This window comes from Brachyhypopomus gauderio, chromosome 12 (assembly GCF_052324685.1).
Source record: "Brachyhypopomus gauderio isolate BG-103 chromosome 12, BGAUD_0.2, whole genome shotgun sequence".
Lineage (NCBI taxonomy): Eukaryota > Metazoa > Chordata > Actinopteri > Gymnotiformes > Hypopomidae > Brachyhypopomus > Brachyhypopomus gauderio.
This window is the reverse complement of record NC_135222.1, coordinates 20,695,582-20,716,040: the sequence shown is the minus strand read 5'-3', so window position 1 is coordinate 20,716,040 and position 20,459 is coordinate 20,695,582. Positions and strand designations below refer to the sequence as shown.

The following is a 20,459-nucleotide window of genomic DNA, read 5'->3' as shown; positions in this document are numbered from 1 at the left end:
ACACGCAGCCAAACACGCCGCCGACACGCGTGTAGCCAAGGTCGTGTTCGCCGGAGCTGCAGCGTGTGTATGCGCAGGCCTACAGATAAGGCTGCCCGTGTCTTCGGTGAGCCTGATGGGATCGGCTGCGGTCCAGATCCGTGTCAAGTGCTTTCCCTTCTGTGTTTATGAGAGACAGGCACTGCAGAGTCCGTTTGAAGATAGCAGGGACAGATAGATAGAATCCATCATCTCGCAGGCCTGTCCCTTTGAATAAACCCCCCCACCCCCGTCAGGGCCAACGCACAGCCTGAGTTGTGTTTGTGTCTGCCCGAGCTCGTTGTTTCTGTTATAGGGCTCTTATCTGTGCGAGACCGATAACCAGCGTGGAGGTGTAATTCTCAGCATAAACAAATAAAACACTGCCGTAGCCGCTCTAATGCTGTCGTCCTCGCGTCTGGCTGTGCTAGCCGCCCTCTCCACCGCCGGGTGCAGGGAGACGGGACGCTGTGGCCAACCCAGGTAGTAGAACGTCCCAGCGGAGGAGACGACAGGCAGGCTCCGGGTGCCGCGACGCCTTGTTTATACGGCGTGCTCCTTCGGGCTTTTGCCGGCTGTATAGGGCCTCCTTGACTTTCAATGCCCAGCGTTGTTAAAGCGCTGGGTTTCTCCTCAACGCAGGTAGATGCCTCCTCAAGGGGTTGGAGGCGTGGAGCAGGAGCACCACTTTCCTCAGGCTGCAGGTCCCAACAAAGGGCAGGACTGAGAGGCAGAGGAGAGAGCGCTGGGCCTAGGGAAGGAGCCGCATTCCAGGGCACCCAAGCGGAACGCCAGGCTCCGCTCTCAGCAACTGGAACTGGGGCGGGGAGGGGAGAGATACCATCGGTGCAAATAACTCCCACTAATGACGCCTGCTCCGCTCGGATTCAGCTCACCTTATCTCTGCAGTCTGGCTTGACGTTTGGACACTTAACCCTGTTTTTTGAGCAGCTTCCAGGAATGGGGGGGACAGGGAAGTGGCGAGAAGGTTCAAAAGGAGTTTTGGAGTTAATTAGTCTGGGGAGTTTGATGCATTGTTTGTTCATGGCCTCCAGCTTCCCCCGGTGTTCTCTGAACTGCCGTTCCCATGGCATATCATATCTTGCATATTTCACATAGCCACACTTTTGCTTAAATTTGCCTTAGAACTGTGGAGCAGGGTGTTCTGCGTTTACACAGAGCAACCGTAGAATTTGCTACTCCGCCATAAGAGGTGCTCATCACTTCCAGACCTTTTAATGAGAATTGAACACTGCCATGTAACCCCTAAATAATTAGCTTTTTATATTTTTCTTTAAAGGAAAACACCAATGAAACTACAGAAAAACAGTTAGACCAAGAGGCACATCATAATGCCATAGGCTGTGTGTAGCAGATATTTAGGAAGGCAGTAGTCTCATGTTCCTGGATTATATGTTTCATTTGTCTTGGGACAAAGTAACAAACCTTACCTTGATGCGAAATCCAAACAAAGCTGTCTCCCTGCAAACATTAGGGACCTGTGCAACAAGTGTTTGCTTTATAACAACAATCGCTGTATATTATTTAACTTGAGAGAGAATTATGAATTAGAATACAAGTGAATTTATTTAACCAGATTAGCTTGATAAGGTCTGTTTCACTAAAGTTTGTGTAGCTACTTTATGTGCTTTATAACCGCGTCATGCTTGTAGGCTGTTTTCGCTAAACTGAAAATTTATTTTGTGGATGATTGTGAGTATTATGGCATTTGTTTGCTATATTTGTAAAATCTTCCATAGGAACTTAAAGTTCCTGGGCGGAGGCAGATGAGTAGCAGTATTAGCAGTATTAGCAGAATTAGCAGGCTTAGCAGTATTAGCAGAATTAGCAGTATTAGCAGGGTGAGCCAGGTTCTGTTACATCGCTGCCATTACTGTTGGCTATTGTTCTGCAATCTGATCATTAATTAGCTGCTAACCATAGCGCCGGTGTAGCGTGTGTCCAGAACCGGCCCGGCCATGACTACCATCGTGTTTCTCCTGCGTGTCTCTGAGCCCCCCCCTTCCCCACTCAGCCTTCAGGGGTTAACGGTGCCAGTTTCCAGAATTTTGAGCTTGACTTTTGAGTTATTGGTTTTGGAATGGCTCTGTAATTAAAAATGGCTTGTACTGTAGTGTAGTGTGGTGTACTGTGGTGTTGTGTGCTGTAGTCCTGTAGTGTGCTGCACTGTGCTGTAGTGTACTGTAGTGTGCTATAGTCCTGTAGTGTGCTGTAGCGTACTGCTAGTATAGAGTAGTCACCTAGTGTGACTCGTGTTCCTTCTGCAGTGGCGATATATGTGGCAGGAATATGCATGTGAGCACTGAGACGTAAATCATACTGTGCACTTGGACGCAAAGCAATTTGTCTTTGTGAATTAAGAACAGTAAAACAATTTAGAGGGGCTTTTTATTTGAGCACGTGGTTTTGTTTTAGCCGTGATCTTGAGATGGAGTAAAGCTCGGTTGTTTCAGTTCACGGACCCGCGCTAATTGCTCTCGATGCAGTTGAAGCGTGGCAGATGTCCTCAGCTGGTCTGCCCGCTTTCGTGGACTAACGAGTGGTAGTGCAGCTCATTGGGTTGCCAGAGTAGACCCATAGAAGACCCTGTGAAGTACACTGTGTTCCCGAGTCCTCACCCCACTGCTGCGTTGACCACTGCCGGGAAACGTGTCTCCGTAATGGAGAAAATGGGAGAATCTCCGAAAGTGATATTGCTGGGAAGAAACTGGTAAACCTGGCTTCTGAAACCCGACGCTGGCGAATCGCTCAGCGGTGGACGTCATGGAGCTTGGCTGGAGTATATTGATTTTCGGGTTGCACATGTGAACGAGAGAAAAAGAAAAATCCTATATCTTCTTTCATTAAAAAAAAATTTGTTGTATATCTGATTAGGCTCACTTCATTTTCTTCTGGAAGAGAGAGATAAATGCTGCTCCAGCCCCTGTATTATTTCCCAGAGTGCCCCGGGGTGATGATGATGAAGGGTGTCTCAGGGGTGGCTAGTGAATGTGTTCCAGGTCATCCTTTCAGTACTTTCCTGGTACGTGCTGGGAAATCGTTTCGCACCACGTTGGGTTATAATCACTGTCTTTAAGAGAACTCCTCACCACCTCTGCTTCATTGTGGAACTACTACTGTACCTCCAAACGTTAGTTACATGTTCTGCCCGTGGTCCTGGCCCTCTGCTGCACCATGGCCGCGTCCTTATGTGATTTTCTCTCTTGCCTTTTGTTTTCAATTTAACACATTGTTGAGATTAGATGCCGATCAGAAAATTGAGCTCTGCCACGTCATGCTGCCAACGGCGTGGGTTTTGAGGGGTCGGCTCCTACGTGTGCCACTGATCAAAAAAGGCGCAGGGGGCAGGACCCTGCGGTGGAGGCCGTCTGTGGCGAGGGACGCGGTGCGATATGGGGCTATAACCAACCCCCCACCCCCCGCCGTGAGCCATGCAGACATCAAGGCTTAGTGGCTGGAAGGATCAGATCTAAAAGTAGTCACAGCAGGAGATACCACCCGGGGTGTCGCACAGACGGGCCAGGGATCTTGGCACGGCGGGTCACTGCTCACCATCGTGCTCGTCATACCCCCCGGGGTCTTTCTGTCATGGCCTTGGGCAATCCCTTTATTTATTAATAAGAGTTTTTCTATCATGTTCCGCCACCTTGATGAGAATTAATTGGATGTAGTTGTTCATGCGACAGCCTGTCTCACAATAGGTCTCTGCATAGGCAAGCAGGGGAGTATTTAACACATATTCTAAGGGTCACATAAACAAGGCATTTTTTGGTGTGTTGGTGTGTGTGTGAGTGTATGTCTGCACGCGCGTGTGTGTGTGTGTGTGTGTGTGTGTGTGTGTGTGTGTAATAAATCTGGATCATGCCAGGTACTTGTCAATCATCGTTCTGGAACACACTTGACCATATGTGCCTGTTAATTTAATTGTTAACGCTGCCTTGTCATTTCTTCTTTTTTTTCCCCCACCCATTGACTGATGCAAAATCCCATCTAGACAGGTATTCATCGCAAAGGCATAATGGCGTCTATTGTTGCAATCTGCTGCCTTCCATATGGTATCTGACTGGGAAATGGAGGTGGTGCTCTGGAAAAGTGCTGCTTTCTTTGTCCGCCATGTTTGGCATCGCCCGCGTAGACCGTTCTCGGAGCTTGCTTGGCTTCTTTTGATTTCTGAGGACGATTGAGTTCCAATCAGCGTGGTTAATTACTGTGTCCGGTGGAGGTGAGTGATGCAGGGGGCAACGGGACGGTGGTGAAATTACCCTGGTACCCCTGGGAGTCGGTATCTGTTGGAGGCAGCAGGTCGACTCTCGAACATCAGACACATTGCTTCCTATTGTCATTCGCAGGGCCGCTTTGCTTTTCCTACTACAAATGGACCACCCCTCCCTCCCCCATCCACTCCTGCTTGTCGGTCCCGCTCTTTGGAGCCTTGTATCTGAAGCCCATTAAAGTCTTTCTCTATACGGAGGAAGCATTCACAATTTAATAGCAAATATCATGGAATAAACAAGCACTTTCATTTATAATTAGGGTTCTAACTCAGGTGGGTGGGATCAGTGAATGTATTTAATGAATGCAAAATAATTAATACCTGTAGAGTGTGGTTAATACCTGATGAGTGTGCTTATACCGTGAAAAACAAAGGTACAAAGGTTGGCTACAGAGCACTATCCAGAAAACCATAATTTCCTAATCAGGAGATAGTACACTACAGTACTGTTTGTTTGGTTTATGATGGAACATCAGTGGAAAAGCTGCTTCTTCAGTTCATTCTTCACATAAGGCATGTAGCTTGTTTTCATGTGTGATTAAAAGGTAAATTATAAACTAGGGAACCTCCATGGTTCCCTAAGTGAGGCCAGTGTGTCAGTTCGATGCCAAACCACCTAAAATGCTCTCTGTGCAAGTGTTATGTTCAACAGAAACTTGAAAAGATAGTTTGCTTGTGTTGAAATTGAATAGTTTGAAGGTTATTTTTATTTGAGGTGTGCAAGAAGAGTCTTATCCAGTTTATTATGGGTAGTGTTTGTGACTCTCAGCCTGCAGTTTCTGGCATGCCTTGTTTTTCTAATCCCAGTCACTGCTAATTCCACTTACTGCACGATAATCCCACTAAGTACAGTTGCAGAAGGACAGGATTGGCTTGAAGGCAGTACACATAGGTTAGCCTTGGTAGCTTGAGGTGTTTGGAGCTGAGAAAATCGGATCCTTTCCTCTTTAATCTGCCAGTTGAACGAGTGCCAAGCCAGCAAACCTGGCACGGTGGCCTACCAATCATTTTGTACAGACTTTGCACCTTGGCTCCACACCATGGGGGGCAAAGGAGCTATCAGGACATCCAGACCGTCGGTGTGTCCGGGACCCGGATGAGGAAGGAGGTCGGTGGTGTTGTTGGTGGCCGGAATGAACAAAGCGGACACAAAAGAAAGAAAGGAGGAGTTCTAAAGATAACAAAGATCTACTACTCTGTTGCTCTCCTTTCTTTAGTCGTGACAGTGACCTTTAAAATGGTTAATGGTCCCACCCCTGCATTATCTTGGTGCCCTGGCCCCTTCAGACTTTAGCAGAGGTCTCCATTTAAACAGACCATAGAAATTCATCCTGTTGTAGACAGGCTTTGTGAACGCATTGTCAATCTAGGGAACATTTTTCACATCTAGATTTCATTTCCATCATGGTACTATACATCACACACAACACCCAGAGCAGCTCCTATGTACATGTTTGGAGTTGTTCATTTCTAATACTGTACAGCTTTGTTTTATTACGCTCTATCTTGGAGCCATCAATTGGAATATTTCACTTTGTTCTGTCCAAAATAAAAATTTCCAGCTCTATTAGGTCTATTTACAGTTTGATACCTCCATAGAGATGTCAGAAACGGACTACTGGTCTTTGAGGTTTGTGCTCTTCAAGGTACTGAGAGCCTCCACTCTTGTGAGAAGATTGCCTTGTGTTCCTTAATGTGCTTGGCAGTGACGGATGGGGCGAGTGAGTGATTCTGGAAGATGAATGCAAGCATGGAGAGACGCAGACGGGCTAGAGGTGGACAGACATGAGAGGCAGTGGCATTTCCAGTCTGCCTAACGAGGCTCCAACGCTCAGGGGTGGCGTGACTGGAACTGCCTGATGAGGAGCTGAGAATGCAAAGTTGCGCATCTTTTAAAATGAAGTCTTTACCTGTGACAGCCTCATTACACATCCATTTTCCCATCGCCTAAAATGTTGAAAGGCCTTCTTTCTCTTTCGGTTTTTGCTTCCAGCGTATTTGTTCGACTGAAGGTCAGACAGCTCAGAAACTACTGCTGCTCAGTGAAAGCCAAACCACAGGGCATTTTCTCCTCATGCACAAAGAGGGAGATTCATGTGTAAATGTGACAGAGACACAGACAAGTGTAGAATTTTCACTGGAATGATACTGGAATTGATATTTTAGGCATTAAAATCTTGACGCCTAAAACTGGCTGCTTCACTAAGATACGGCTTTGACCCTTGACCTCCTACACTTGAGTTTTAATCATGCATATGTCTGTTATTAGTCAGATGTTCCAACGTGCAATGGTGGAATCATAGGCACTTAATTAAGGGCTGGTTTCTGCCTCTGGGTTTACAAGGAAAGCTTTGCTAGCTGCCGCGGCAGTGGGGTGAGGTCTGTCGAGAGCCACGGCTGTGGACCTGATCAAGCACATAGCCTGCTCTTTGTCCTTCAGCCAGGGGCATCAAACACACTCCGGCATGTGGCTTCCTGCTGAGAAGAGACGGCGAACAGGGGGGTTTTTGTGTCGGGAGCACTCCCGCACTCCCTGGAGGGGCGGGGCAGGCGTCACGACTGCAGAATTAAGTAACTGCTCGAGTCTCGTTTGACAGATTAGTGGTTTGTAGATCATTTCAGCCTCTCCTCTGTATCCACGTACTGGTGCTTGAATACGTAGCTACACATGTATCGTTTCTAATGACTTTTTTGCTAAGTGAGGTGTTGCTAGGTGCTGGGGAGTAGCATTCGGGTTCATCTAGGGGAGTAGTTCCTTGGAACGTTGGAAGGTAATTAGCTACAGAGCACACTGATCCAGCAGCCTGCCGTGTAGTTGGTCTCAACACTTGACGTGCACAATGATTTCATTTATTTGTTCTGACAGCCATGTGAGGTGCGACACCTCGCCTGCGATGGGTACGGAAAAACACGGGTGCCTTTTGGTTTTCCCGGATCCACAGCGAGAAAAACCACGTCTCAAGTGCACTTGATCCTCACATCGCATACTCTTTTGCCCTTAGTATGAGAAAGTAAGTAGACATTGGAATTGTTGGTAGTCCACCACATCAAATGAGGAGCACTGTGTTTGTATGAGACTCCATGATCTGCTGAACTTCCCCATGGAGGACGCGAACGCTTCAGGACACTGTTGGATGAGGCTCACTGCAAATACCTCACCCTGTCGTCTGCTTGGCTGCTCGAGCATGCAGACCTTGCCTTCTGTAACACACACACGCTTCTGCAACACACTTTGGGCGTGGAATGAAATGGGTTTCTTTAGGACTCGGTACAGGTTAAAAGCCCATGCTGATCAAGCACGCATCCTAATTTTTCTCCCAACTGCCCACACATTTTGAATGGAATGAATGGTAGATGAGAATTTTGCCCTTAATGTGCTTTGTGACACAAAGAAACTGGTCTGGTGTGGTCCAGGTAATCCACAGTCCATCTCCTTGTAAATAACATCTTTGGGCATTGTTTTCATGCGATGTTGTTTTCACTGCGCAAGTCTTGTGAAGTGGTGCCATTTGTTTCTCTCGGTTTTTCGTTTGCGTGTTTTCTGCCATATTGGTCATACAGTGGTGACCTAAATTTAGTACCAAAGTACATGAAATTTTCTCTGGTGGAGGTGAAAAAGTGTCTGGAGTAAAAGTTAATGAGGTACATCCTATCCTGGGTCATGGTAATAAATTGATTGCACTTCACCTTGCAGCCAACAAATGGGCTACACAGAAGGTGGACCAGAACAGGAGATGAGACGAAGAACAGAGAAGGTTCAGACAAAATGTTTGTTTGGAGCCCCTTATTCTCAAACAGCTTTGTTCAGTGTTCGAGGTTGGACCAATCCAGTGTTACAGAGGTGCTGGATTTGTGGTTAGTAGTACATGAATGTTTAACCCCACCCTTGATCTGGAGACGTGGAGGTTGTGGACTCTTAGCCTTTCCATCTGTCCATCTCCTGGTTATGAGGGCATGTTCGTTCGCTCTTGCCAGGTTTTTATTGCTGTAGTCTGGGAATGAAAATGCCCTCCTGGTTAGAGCCTCCAGCAAGGACACCAGCTAAATATGAATTCTAATTCTGCTTAATGCCTAGTTTTTATTGTGCATCTGAATTTTAGGTAGTTGTAGATTATTATACAGTGTTTTACTTTTGGCTTTGATCCATTACATGTTAACGATTACAGAGGTTATTAAACTTTACATTTTCTCTGAAACATTTATGGACTGAAAGCACTTAATCATTGTTTCTTGTATCATAAATAAATATTTGCATTCGCCTGTGCAAATTTCTTGGGGCCGTTGAGGCACAAGGTACTTCAACGCAAAGCTGTGCTTGGGCAGGAATGGGTTGGAAAAGTACCGAATCTGAACAAAGCATTTGAGACTAACATGAACCCGCGCCAACGCTCGGCGTTGGAGAATGAAAAGAAAATTGCTGGGATGCTGCCTGCTTGTGTTTGGACTCCCGTGTGGACGGAGACAGACGTCCTTCTTTTCATCTGGGCACCTGCAGTGCCAACTTGCCGAAAAAAGGGAGGGGGAGAAGGTGACGGGGCGGCTGGCGTCTCCTGCTTCCCTTGTGCTGTGGGGACGGCACGTCTTCCCCACACAGATGGGCCTTCGTCGGTGCTGGTGGCTAGCAGGGACCTTTGTGAGGGGCGGGCACTGCCAGCCTTACCCATGAGGTGCGCCGCTAAAGACACTAATGATTAACTGTGCAGCTTTGCTTATGGCCTGCAGGAGGGTGGGGTCTCCCTCTCGCCACCGGCTGACGGGACTCACCATCTGGCTGGGAGACTCCTGCGAGATATCTGTGCTCTCGTCTCATCTGCAGGCCGGTTCAGGAACCTATTTACCTTCTTCACTTGGAGCCCGTAAACCATTTTTCCAACACAATACATTTTATGTTAAGACACTCAGGGAGTGCTGCGTAATGAAGGTCCCGTGACAACTGTCTGTTGATGCTTCATGTCAGCTCACTATAGCAACCATCTTGCCAGCCTTAATTTGATCCAGATGTGTTTATGCTGGGCTGACCCGCTTCTGCAACGTAATCAAACCTTTTTTTCCTTTTTTCGCACTAGCATTTTCCAGAGAGGGAGACGACGGTTTTTAGAGCTAGAACAGCCTGCTAGACCCTGCTGCTGTGCAGCTCTCCGCAGTGATGTTGTACAAGTAAACGGAAGAGGGGGAGTCTGCAGATAGAACGATAACTCAGAGCTCCACCACTGCACCTGCGGTATCTCGGCTCACAGACGCAGGGCCACAATTACCGCCTCCATCTCTGCGGGCCGCCCCACGCAGTCGCCCCACGCAGGCAGTTTGAAGGCATGGGGGAGGGGAGTAGTTCCTTCGTAGTAATGCCAGTGGCCCTCTATAAGGCCGCAAAATCACGGCTCGCTGGGTGCAAGGCCTCAGGCTGCAGAGCAGTGCATGATGGGAGTTGAGCGGACTCTGTGGCGGCGTCATTAGCCAGGCTTCCTCAGCTGTAGGGCCCCTCCCTTAACTAGGGGGGGTTCCAGGGCTGGTTTGAAGCAGACTGAGCTGCTCTACAGTCAGGTTTAGCGTTCGGCTGATTTGAGCCGTTCATAAGAAAGCTCATTATTTCTGTCCTGTCCCAGTAGTGCGGATAATTCCTTATTTATTTAAACAATTTCTTGATCACTCTTGGGATCAACCTTTGAATAATTTATGAGGATGGAGTAATTGCATTTTTTTGACTGTGCGTTAGTCCTGTGACTAACTTCCAATTTCAATAAATGAACCCCCCCCACCCCCACCCCCCAATAAATAAATTAAAATGAACATGAAGATGTCCACTGGCCAAATAAGCTGGAGTTTATTAATAAATTACTTCAAAATGAGTACTTAATGAATACTTTTTTCCTTTTTTTTTCAGCATTCGTAACATTAATTTATTAACCTTTTTTGTATTATTTTCAGCGTTTGTATTTTCATATGCATACACCTTGTGCGTAGAGGAGAGAGTAACACCCAGGGGCTTGGACCAACTAGGAGGAATGTGGGGATATTGGGGGATATTGGGGGGGACTCTGTTTCACATCTAAACAACTGCCTGCCTGGAGTTTTTCATGTGTTCTCTCCCCTCCCCCCACAGGCTCTGCCGCCAAGCCTTTCAGCCCCTTCTGGTTTGCCGTGGAGCCGGCGGAGACTCAGGCGGTGCGGGGCTCGCCGGTGCTGCTCAACTGCTCGGTCCACAGCCCGCTCCCGGCCAGGGTGCGCTGGAAGAAGGATGGCCTGGTCCTGGCCCCGGACGATCGCAGGCAGGTGCAGCCTGACGGCGCTCTGCTCATCACCTCCGTCACGCACTCCAAGCACAACAAACCCGATGAGGGCGTCTACCAGTGCCTGGCCACCCTCGACGGCGCCGGCACCATCGCCAGCCGCGTGGCTAGGCTCAGCGTAGCAGGTGAGGCACGCGGGAGCGCAGGAAGGCACGCGGGAGCGCAGGAAGGCACGCGGGAGCGCAGGAAGGCACGCGGGAGCGCAGGAAGGCACGCGGGAGCGCAGGAAGGCACGCGGGAGCGCAGGAAGGAACGCGTCCGTAAATAATCACCAGCTTCCGCCCCCCGTCTTGTACAGGTGGAATAAACGACGACGTTGTCGATTGCCGTCGAGAGCGGCCTCTTGCGTTTTGCTCGTACTGAAGAGCGGACGTCGCGTTAACAAGTGCCGGGTCCGTGCCCCGCGCTCCTCTTCAACCTCGTCGCTATGACAATAACCCGTTTGCATTAGCATTTAAAAGGCGGGCAGAGCAAAAAAAAAAAAAGTCTGTTTTCCCTGCGCCCCTTAAAGCCGCCCCACTCCCCCCACCACTCAGTAGGGTCATTGTTCGCCGCAGGAGGGGTTCAATAAGGCGAACATGCATGTACTGTCTGATGTAGCTCTGTTGTAAATGTTGTTGTAGAGGGTTTGTTTGCCGTCGTCACCGTGGTTATATTGGGCTGGAAGAAGACAGGATAAAAGTGACCTTGTTTCGTGTTCGAGGGAGGCATTGGGGATTATGAGGTGTTTGAGTTGCTCTCGTGCTGAAATTCAATTTGCAGCCACAGCGATGCGATCCGTACGAGCCCCTTGCAGCTGGGGACGGGAGATGACGCGTGAGGGTTGACTCGGCGAACAGCGGCACTCACGTACTGAGCTCACGCATTCGTGTGTGTCGTAGATGAACCAGTGGTGTTGTCCGTTGTCTCTACTGTAACCAAACTTGTTACTACTCCAAGTTGAATGAAAACATCCGATTCACCAAGGCCTCAGTGACCGTTTAGCGTGATGTTTGCCACCAGCGGGGTACAACGCCCATCATGGATTGCCGAGCGTCTTAAGGGATTTTCCAGGGCAGGAGTGCATGTGTGCAGCCATGCTCCGCTGGACTGACCCGACTCATCATTGAAGGGGGAAGTGAACTGACCTGTGGTGTCGGAGGGCCAAAGGTCAGACGTCCCTGCCTGGGTGCTGTCATTCTCAGCAGAGAATTCAAGGCAGGCGGTGTGCACGCGTGCATGTCTGCATGTGAGGTAATGAGTCATGAGGCATACATAATCCTGCTCAGGAGAACTGCTGGAAAGCTGTTTCGTTTAGTTCCCTTTCATTGCATGTCATCACGTTTTCTGATGTGAGCGTGCTATTTATTTCGTCACGTATTTTCTGGCATCTTGGTCATGCCCTGTGCATTTTAATACAATGCACTGCCTAAAAGGGAACCCTCTTAGTATTACTGACAGGACGATGTGGGATGATCTGTTTTCAGGTGTGCCGCGTGAAGGCGGAGCTTCACGCCCATGCTCCTCCCCTCTCCTCCATGAAGACTCTATTAGAGGCTATGATCGATCTATGGGGGCTTGTTGCGGTTAATTGTTGCATCTTTGGCGTGGACCGTTCTGTTTCCTTTTCGCTGGCAACAGCGTGGACGCCACCGTGACCTGCGGGACGTGATGGCGGACTGGCAGATCAACAAACGGGGTTGTAATACTGGTGACGGATTGCAGAGGGGGACAAGAAAAGCACGTCCTCACGTCTGCACCGCGTCCACGTCCTCCCCCCACCACTCCTCTAGCGGAGACTCTTGACGTGTTTGCCGGGGGTTCCGTACCCCCCTCTGGGCATTTGTGCACTGCTGAGACTATGTCCCTGGCTCTTGCATCCCTTCTGTGTGGGGGGGAGGGGAGGTAGTGGGAGGAGATTGGTCCGTTTCGACTCAACACGGTCGTTTGTATTCGGCGGGCATCCGAGTGAGATGACAGGCCCGAGAGCGAGACGTGAGGAATGAGAATTCATCGGCTCTGCCTACCCCCGCCTTCCCAGACATAGAAAACCCCCCCTCCCCCTCGCCCCGATCTCCTGAGCCACTCCCTCGGAGAGGAAGGAGGTGGGGCTAGCTGTTGCACCATCAAGGAGAGCACCTGAGATGAGAGCTCATTTGCATTCTCTTCTCTGATTGGCTCCCTGATGTACCTGGTCCTCCCAGTGGCTCATGTTCCTGGTGCAGAGACCATGTTGCTGATCGCAGGCTGTGAAGGAACTTGCACTGAACCAGGTCATGTGATCAGACATTAGAGAGCTGAAGACCTCTGTGTTCTCCTCCACTTTTTTTTGTTCATGCTCTGCTCCACAAATGACAACTGTTTCTTTGCGAACCACTTTCAGTTCACTGAAACATACAGACAATCCATTTGTGATCTTTACACAATAAAAAGCCATAGATGCGATTCTATATTTCACAGATTTAAGACCTGTTTTCTTTCTTCACCACACCATGTAAAGGTCACAAGGGATTTCATACGAATGTAGTGTCAGGCTCCATAATGACATCACACCCCCCCACCTCATCGCGGACAAACAGAAACGCAGTAGTGGTGCTTAAACAGCTCCGTGTTTGCTCAGAGAAGGTGCTCTGTGTCAACAGCAGCTGTGGCTTTATGTCCCTCAACCAGACCTGGATTGGACCGTGTAGCCAGGTCAGCACCCTGCTTTCAGACGCCCACTCTTGCTCCCCCACCCGGGCCGTCTGTGACCTCTGGCTGGGACGAAGGCGCCGTCGTTCCTCCCCCCCGGCTGGCGGAGTTTGGTTCCACTCCTGCGGCTTTTCCGCGTGCAGTGTTTATCGCCCTCGATCTCAGAGTGCTGCTCCCCGTGCGACCGCCGCGCGAGCCGACTGGCCGACTGCGGCCCGGCAGATGGATTCCATAGCCGGTCATTTGAAGAGAGGCTTCGTGATTGTTCTAGGGCAGCGCGGCGTTCGAGTTACAATGCCGTGGGGATTTCCAGTTGAGATAAGCTTGGGCTTGGCATCTCGGTTATGTATTTTAACTGCTGTTCATGCTAATGTCTAACCTTCACGTTGAATGGCTGTCTGGAATTGCTGGAACTACAGTTCTGGCCTGATCTACCTTATGTTCTCACTTGCTTAGTGGATTGATGACGGATTAGAGGCTCTTGATGGATTATTCATATGGGAGTACTGAGGCTTTGTTTATTGGAGCGCAACAATATAAATGCTAAGAAGAGGCCATAATGTCTCAGTTGAGATAAGAACTGAATGCTTCCAGGAGATCTGTAGGTGCAGGGTGCTCCAGTGAATTCGGGTGACCTCGCCGGTACGCCAGTGGCACGGTTCAGTCCGGTCAGGCCTGGCGTGATTCACACATGCCAGCCTGTATTTGCTGTCATCTCACGTGCATGCCACGTTGTTCTTACCCCAGCTGTAATAAGTGTGACCGGGAACAGGGAGATTTCACCCACGTGTATCACCCACGTGTGCTCCTATTTTTACAGGCCCGCGTCTGTTATCGCCTCCTCTACCACGACAGAGATCGATGGACGGCAGGTTCGGGCTTATGGACCCCATGTGTTGACAGTCATACGCCGGCTGCATGTGCTGCTCTCTGGGGTGGGTTTCCCGAAACGTTCTTAGCGCTAAGTACTTCGTAACCTCGTATGAAACGTAAAGAACTAAGAATGCGCTAAGAACGTTTCGGGAAACTCACCCCTGGTCGGTCGCTGCGCGGGCCGATTCCGCAAAATCCACGTAGGGTATTTACAGGAATAAATCTGCACAAGTGCACAGCTCAGTATCGTGCTGTTCTTTTGTATTGGGGCATTATGGATACAAATTCAGTGACCCTGGGTGTTTATTGTGGGAACGGTGGTGGAACCGTCCTTCTGTGTTGCGGGTTTGGCTGGAAAGCTGCCCACGTTTGCCGCTATCGTAGTTTACACAATGTCTGCGTTGATGATTTTCTCACTGCCGAGCGAAGACCAGCTGGGAAGAGTGGCAGACAGCGGCAACAGTTCCAACAGTTTATCCTGAAAACATTTGATGCCACTCTTGACTGGATTAGCTGGTGCAGTGATGACCACAGCTGGTGGTGTGGAACCTGATTTCACGACTACAAGTCGGAGGGAAGATGGAGCTTTACCCATTAACTATCAATAATGCCATTTTCCTGCCACCTGATTGGCCTGCTCAGAACTCCGCTCGACTCTGATTGGTCTGCGCTCGGCTACGCTGGTACAGCCACGCTCCCCCAGGATCCCACATCCCATAACCAGCTCTTGTATTCCTGAGGCTCCTGGGTTCTTCCGTCTACCTCGGGAAGGCAGTTATCACTTCCGCAATAAAGCCTTTTAAGAGCTTTTCTTCAGGGGCTTCACAGACTGATAACAGTGCGCGGCAGTAAACAGAACACATCTGCATAACAAAAGACATTCTGGGTATTCTGTTTGCTAGTCGGTCCAAGATGCTCTCAGCCCTCTTCCTCTCTCATTGGAGCGGGTGCTGGTGGTGGGGGTGGGCGGGTCGCCACGGGAGCAGGACCTCCTTCCCGTTTCATCTTCACAGAAGGTGGTCGTCACGCTGCTGGGCGTTCGTTTGGAGAACTTGCCCCCTCCACCACCACCACCACCACCTCAGGGGAAATCTGACGATCTCCGGGAGCCCTGATTGAGATGAGCAGAGGCAGTGTTGCCCTCCGCTTGACTGACGGCGCTTGTCAGACTCTTTCCGATTTGCTTGTCAGAGGGGTTGGGTTTGCATCAGGAATATTGAAAAGCAATTGCAGGCTTGCAGGTTGTAAGATTATGACAGACTGGGCTAACTGAATTACACAAGCGTGACATGGTTAGTGTGAATACTGCAGCAAACTGTAATGAGCGTCCTCCGGGGGGAGGAAAGAGTGACCTAACCCAACTGTATTTGGTCTAAAGTTCTTTCTAGATTTATAATGACTTCTCCACATGTTGATGGGTGTTTTGTGGCAGCGAGACCAATGTGAAACAAGTTGGTCTGTGTTTTCTTGCTTTCCTGACGTTAAATATGAGCAGTGGTTGGAGCTAGTTAAATGATCATTACGCATTGTCCTGGTTTTCCATCAACATTATGGCTTGGACAGCCTTCTCATGCTGGTTGTCTCGGAGGGAAAAGGTCAAGACAGAGTGTGTGTGCGTCTCCTGGAACAGGGTCAGTAGTGGAATCACTTGAAATGCTGGATGTGTTTAGACCAGGTCCAGTGACAACCATGACATGTGAAATTACAGGCCAAAGAAAGACGCATCACGTGCCATTAGAGCGGAAGGCAGGAGGCGTGACACAAGCCCCACTTCTGAGGCAAAGCCTCCTTCACGTCACACGTTTGTCTTCTGAAGCTCATGGGACAGTTAGGGGTTTATTTTAACTCGGCTTCAGCGTGGTCCAAACTTTTAAGTGAAATCTTTTTTTTGTGTGTGTGTTTGGGGGGGCTGTTGGTGGTGGCAGCTTCTGAATGGCTGGATTTTAGAAGCTGTTGGCCCCAGCTGAGCTCTTGTCCCGGACAAAAGAGGACGGAGGCAGGGGTCTGGGCCGGGCCCTCCGCCCGAGAGACTGGCCTGCCAAACCCCCAACAGTATCCCAGCTTGCCATCGAGTGCCACTTTTCATTCTCTCTGTCTCTCTCTCTCTCTCTCTCTCTCCTCCCTCATCTCTCTCTCCTTCCCCCTCTCCATCTGAATGTGTGTGCTTTTCAAAACCTTCATTATTACAGTATCTGGCTCATGCTAGCACTGTTTTTTTCCATCTACCCAAGCTTTCACTCGGGCGTTATTGATTTGACTCTCTGCTCTCAGCCGAGGCGAAGCAATTTGAACCCGCGGCTGTTGATTCTGTTTGTTAGCCATTAGCAGGGAGGCTCGTCACTGTTCGTGGCGGTGCCTTTTTCATGAAGAAAGCCTCAATCTGGGCCCCAGCCTCGGCGTCAATCAAAACGAACAACAACAAAAAAATAAATAAAAACCTGGGGAGGCAGCCTCTGTTGCCATGTTACGGGTTTCTTGCCTTTCTCCGAGGAGCAGCGGGGAAGTGCTGGCTAGCTGGAACGAACCAGACGGCCGATTTCTCCCTCCATACGAAATAAATCCCCTTACAGATCTGCTACAGCCTGTTTGAGTGCGCTCAGAACAGAAGGCACGTGGTGAAGAGGAGGAGAGGGTGTTTAAGGCTACGACGCCAGGCCCCGGGGGCCCCGTCTCCCTGCTTTGCAGCACTGGTCTGAACTCTCTGAGTCGGGGCCCTGGGGATTCCAGGGACACACCTCAGTTGAAACGCCAGCGCTGTGAAGAGGAGGCGTTCTGGGAAAGGGCTGTGTTCCGGGATCGGATGTCGGAGATCCGCGTGGAGGACGTGTCGGGAGCGTGATCGGCTGGCTCGGCTGCCGTGTGGCCAAAAATGGGGTTTTTGGAGGGGCATGAGACGTTACCCAGGCTTTCCCTTTGCTGATTATTTTAATCCTGGATCTTCTCGGTGGTCCACAGGGGACCTCGGAGCCGGCTGAGTGGGTTCTGCAGCGTTTCACACCTCCAGATGGGGTGGGGTGGGGGGGGCTATTCAGGCCAGCCAGACATGAAACAAGAAGAGGGACGTGTCATGTTTCAGACTCCTCGCTGAAGAATCACTCTCACACCAGAACTCCTGAATGCACTGCCAGAGCCAGCGGCGGCATTCTGGTGTGGATCATAACCATTTTCCCAGGACTTCTAGAGGAGCCTCTGTCTAACATTGTCCAGCTGTTAAAAAACATTAGCTTATATTGAACCGTTCCTGATTGGTTCCTGAATTCCTGATTGGAACGTATCCAGTGTACACCTTTCTCAAGTGTTGCTGCAAAGGACTGGTAATTTCTGATAGTTAAACTGGGTCAGAAAGCTAAAATAGAAAATGTATTCATTTTAAAACGCAAGTAAGAAAACAAATAGCTATACGATAACTATGGAGAGAAAAACACCCAGCTTAGGTTTCAAATAAAAAGGGAGCCTTCATTGTGGAGGCTCCAGACGATACGTGTTATTGGCACACGGAAGTAAACAGTGTTGTGACGAGCTGGACCCTGGGGGGCCAGACGCTAGCAGCTTTCACACAGGGTTCCGCTTTCACACTTGTTTCACACTCGGGCCCTTGCAGGTGCCCTGTCTAAAAAGTCTTTTTATCCTCGTTGGAAAGGGAGACACCAGCTGGCGGGCTGCGGCCGACGCGTCCGCCCTGTCGAGACGGGCACCTCCCCTCCCCCCACCCGTCGTCTTCATCCCTCCTCTTGGGTAGAGGTGCAAGGAGCTTGAGCAGACGCTCGGGCCAGGATGCCCTGCGCTGACCTATGACCCCTCTCTTGGCCTTGTGTTCGTCTTCCATGACACCCCCTACACTCCTGAGCTTGTTGCTGATTGGACGAAGGTAAAGTAAAACTTGTCTACGGTTTTGAGAGCGGAGGCTTTTTAGGTTTCTGAATATGTCCACAGGAAGTCGTGCTTTGACAAGGGAAAGGATCACAACCATTTTGCCTTTTGAATTTCGTCCAGCGCATTTCTTCTGATATGTACACCTCAGGGCCACTCATCAGCCTTTGACCTGGGTGTCGGTGACCTTACGAACTCCCTCCTACATTCCTGCATCGCCAGATTAGTCTAAACACAGAGCAGATGTATCTTGTGTTCACCAGGCCTCATTTAGAGCTGCACCAGACCCCCCTGCTTGGGTTACATATCAGATTCACTCACCTCCAGATGTGGACAAGGTAACCACGGAGACACGCCTGCAACAGCTATTGCCAGCTGGCTAGAACACAGCCTGTGTGTGTGTGTGTGTGTGTGTGTGTGTGTGTGTGTGTGTGTGTGTGTGTGTGTGTGTGTGTGTGTGTGTGTGTGTGTGTGTGTGTGTGTGTGTGTGTGTGTGTGTGTGAGAGAGAGAGGGAGAGGGAGAGTGTGTAAGTGTGTAGTTTTGACATAATTTATGTATACATAATGAGTGATTTAAGCCATGTTTGTGCATGGATGAAAACTATTCCTGTAGTTTTTTGTAATCACTGGATATGGTCACAGGCCCATGGTTCTTCGTATCCAGCCCCAAATATGCCTCTCCAACTTGTGGTGCAGATCAAACCCCTTCTACACGCCTCCACTGGCACGAAGCACCACAGACTCGTGCTGACACAAATCAGACCCACGTGCACATATGCACCCAGGCACCTCGCTGAAAGACACCGATGGCACCGGCCAAGTGGCGAAAGAGATTGAGCATACGGGCACGCAAGGGTCCTGCCATTTCCTTTGTGTGTCTGCGCGTCTGTCGTCGGCAGGCCTTTATCAGGTGTGTTGGGGAGGGGGAAGGGGGGGGGGGTAACGAAACGCTCGAAGGTTACCGGGCTCCAAGCACAGAGGGTTTGTGTGGACAGCAGCTCTCCATGGGCTTTGACTGGCAGGCTTGTTCACAGGTTGCCTGTCCCGGTCCACTGGGTTGAGCAGTGCGGAGGCACCGGTCTCCCAGTCTGGGGCGCCGTGGGGGGGTTCACGTTTGTCAGCGCTGGCTAACAGGATGGGCCTCTCCTCTGCGGCTCGATGGTCTCCCCTGGCAACAGGCTCTGCTGAAGGTCAATGCAAACGGGCAACAAAAAAAAAACCGATCCAAGTTCTCGGGATAGAATGACAGTTTAACACTATTACACTTAATGCAATCAGTACCGTTGAAGCTGCAACTCAATTAGCCGAACGCAAAGCACCCCTTCCGCACGAGGCAGGAGTGAACGCGCGTGCAAATGTCCGCACAAATACACACAAATGTGATAACGCATGTTTATGCACTCGCACTCCAGTGAACTGCACCGAACTCCTCAAAGAGCTACAATTCATATAATTTTTTCGAACGCTGCAGCTGTTTTGATCTCATTCTTCTGTTTGTCAGACACATATTGAGGGCAACACAAAATGGCTGATTTGTTTCCACTCATCCGTATGCAAATCTAGGGATGACACCAAGCCCAGCCACCCCTGACCCCCCACCTGCGAGCTGTACATGGTGGGGTGCTCACTGGTCCCGTTGGTGCTGTATGATGTATGAAAATAAGTGGAACGAGTTTAGATTTTTCCCTCTTTAGCGTAATTTAGCGGCTGCTGTGCACTTGACCCAAAGACCATCTTCTAAAAAATGCCATGTTTTGGTGGTTGCCCCGGTAACCAGCCCCCAGCGTGTGAACGTTGGCACGGCCGTCCACCTGACCCTGGTCCTCCGATGTTCTTCAGGATCCTTGGGGTCTGCACTCGCGTCTCCAGCCTCTCGCTGTGCAGCTCCGCCTCCTTTCGTGGGATCCCTCGATCGAGTTGAATTGTGTTCCCAAACTTTTACCCAGACTCGTTGCTTCATAAATATTACGCACAAGTGAAGACGAGGAACAGAGACAAAGGTTCACCATACTGACCATCCAGCAGTGTGTAAGCCATATACATCAGAAGCCACTCTGCCTTAAGGATCACCAACCGTGACGCAGACGTGGACTTGGTGTACAGGTTGGACGCTTTTGTATTGTGAATGTGCTGTTTAGGGCACGTCTGGTTTGGCGATGGGCCCGAATCACGATGACGGAACTCCGAATGGAGGAGCAGGAGTAGTGTGAGCAATAAAGCGTCTCCGTAAGCTTCGGCTGGAACGGGTCCGCCCCACGGGTCGCTCGTCCTGCTGCTGTCTGACCATGTTTAGTCTCCTCGCCGCCTTCGCCGCGCTGTAAAACTCCAAGCGTGCGTTGCGAAACGCGGCCCAGTCGTGCGAAGCCGGCGAGCAAGGGGGCCAGAATGCGTCAGCAGTGTAGACACAGCCGCGGGGGGAGGCCATGTTTGTTTACGCCTTCTTCCCT

At 50.0% G+C, this 20,459-nt stretch overlaps 1 protein-coding gene across 7 annotated transcripts in view; it reads left to right on the top strand.

Moving 5' to 3' along the window:
* The window catches only part of neo1a (neogenin 1a), an 86,466-nt gene that overhangs the window by 21,819 nt on the left and 44,188 nt on the right, over nt 1-20,459 (top strand). For all 7 annotated transcript variants that reach the window (XM_077023734.1, XM_077023733.1, XM_077023737.1 and 4 more), the window contains exon 2: nt 10,413-10,724. In XM_077023734.1, coding sequence (XP_076879849.1) covers nt 10,413-10,724 — 312 coding nt within the window. The remainder of the gene's footprint in view (nt 1-10,412; nt 10,725-20,459) is intronic.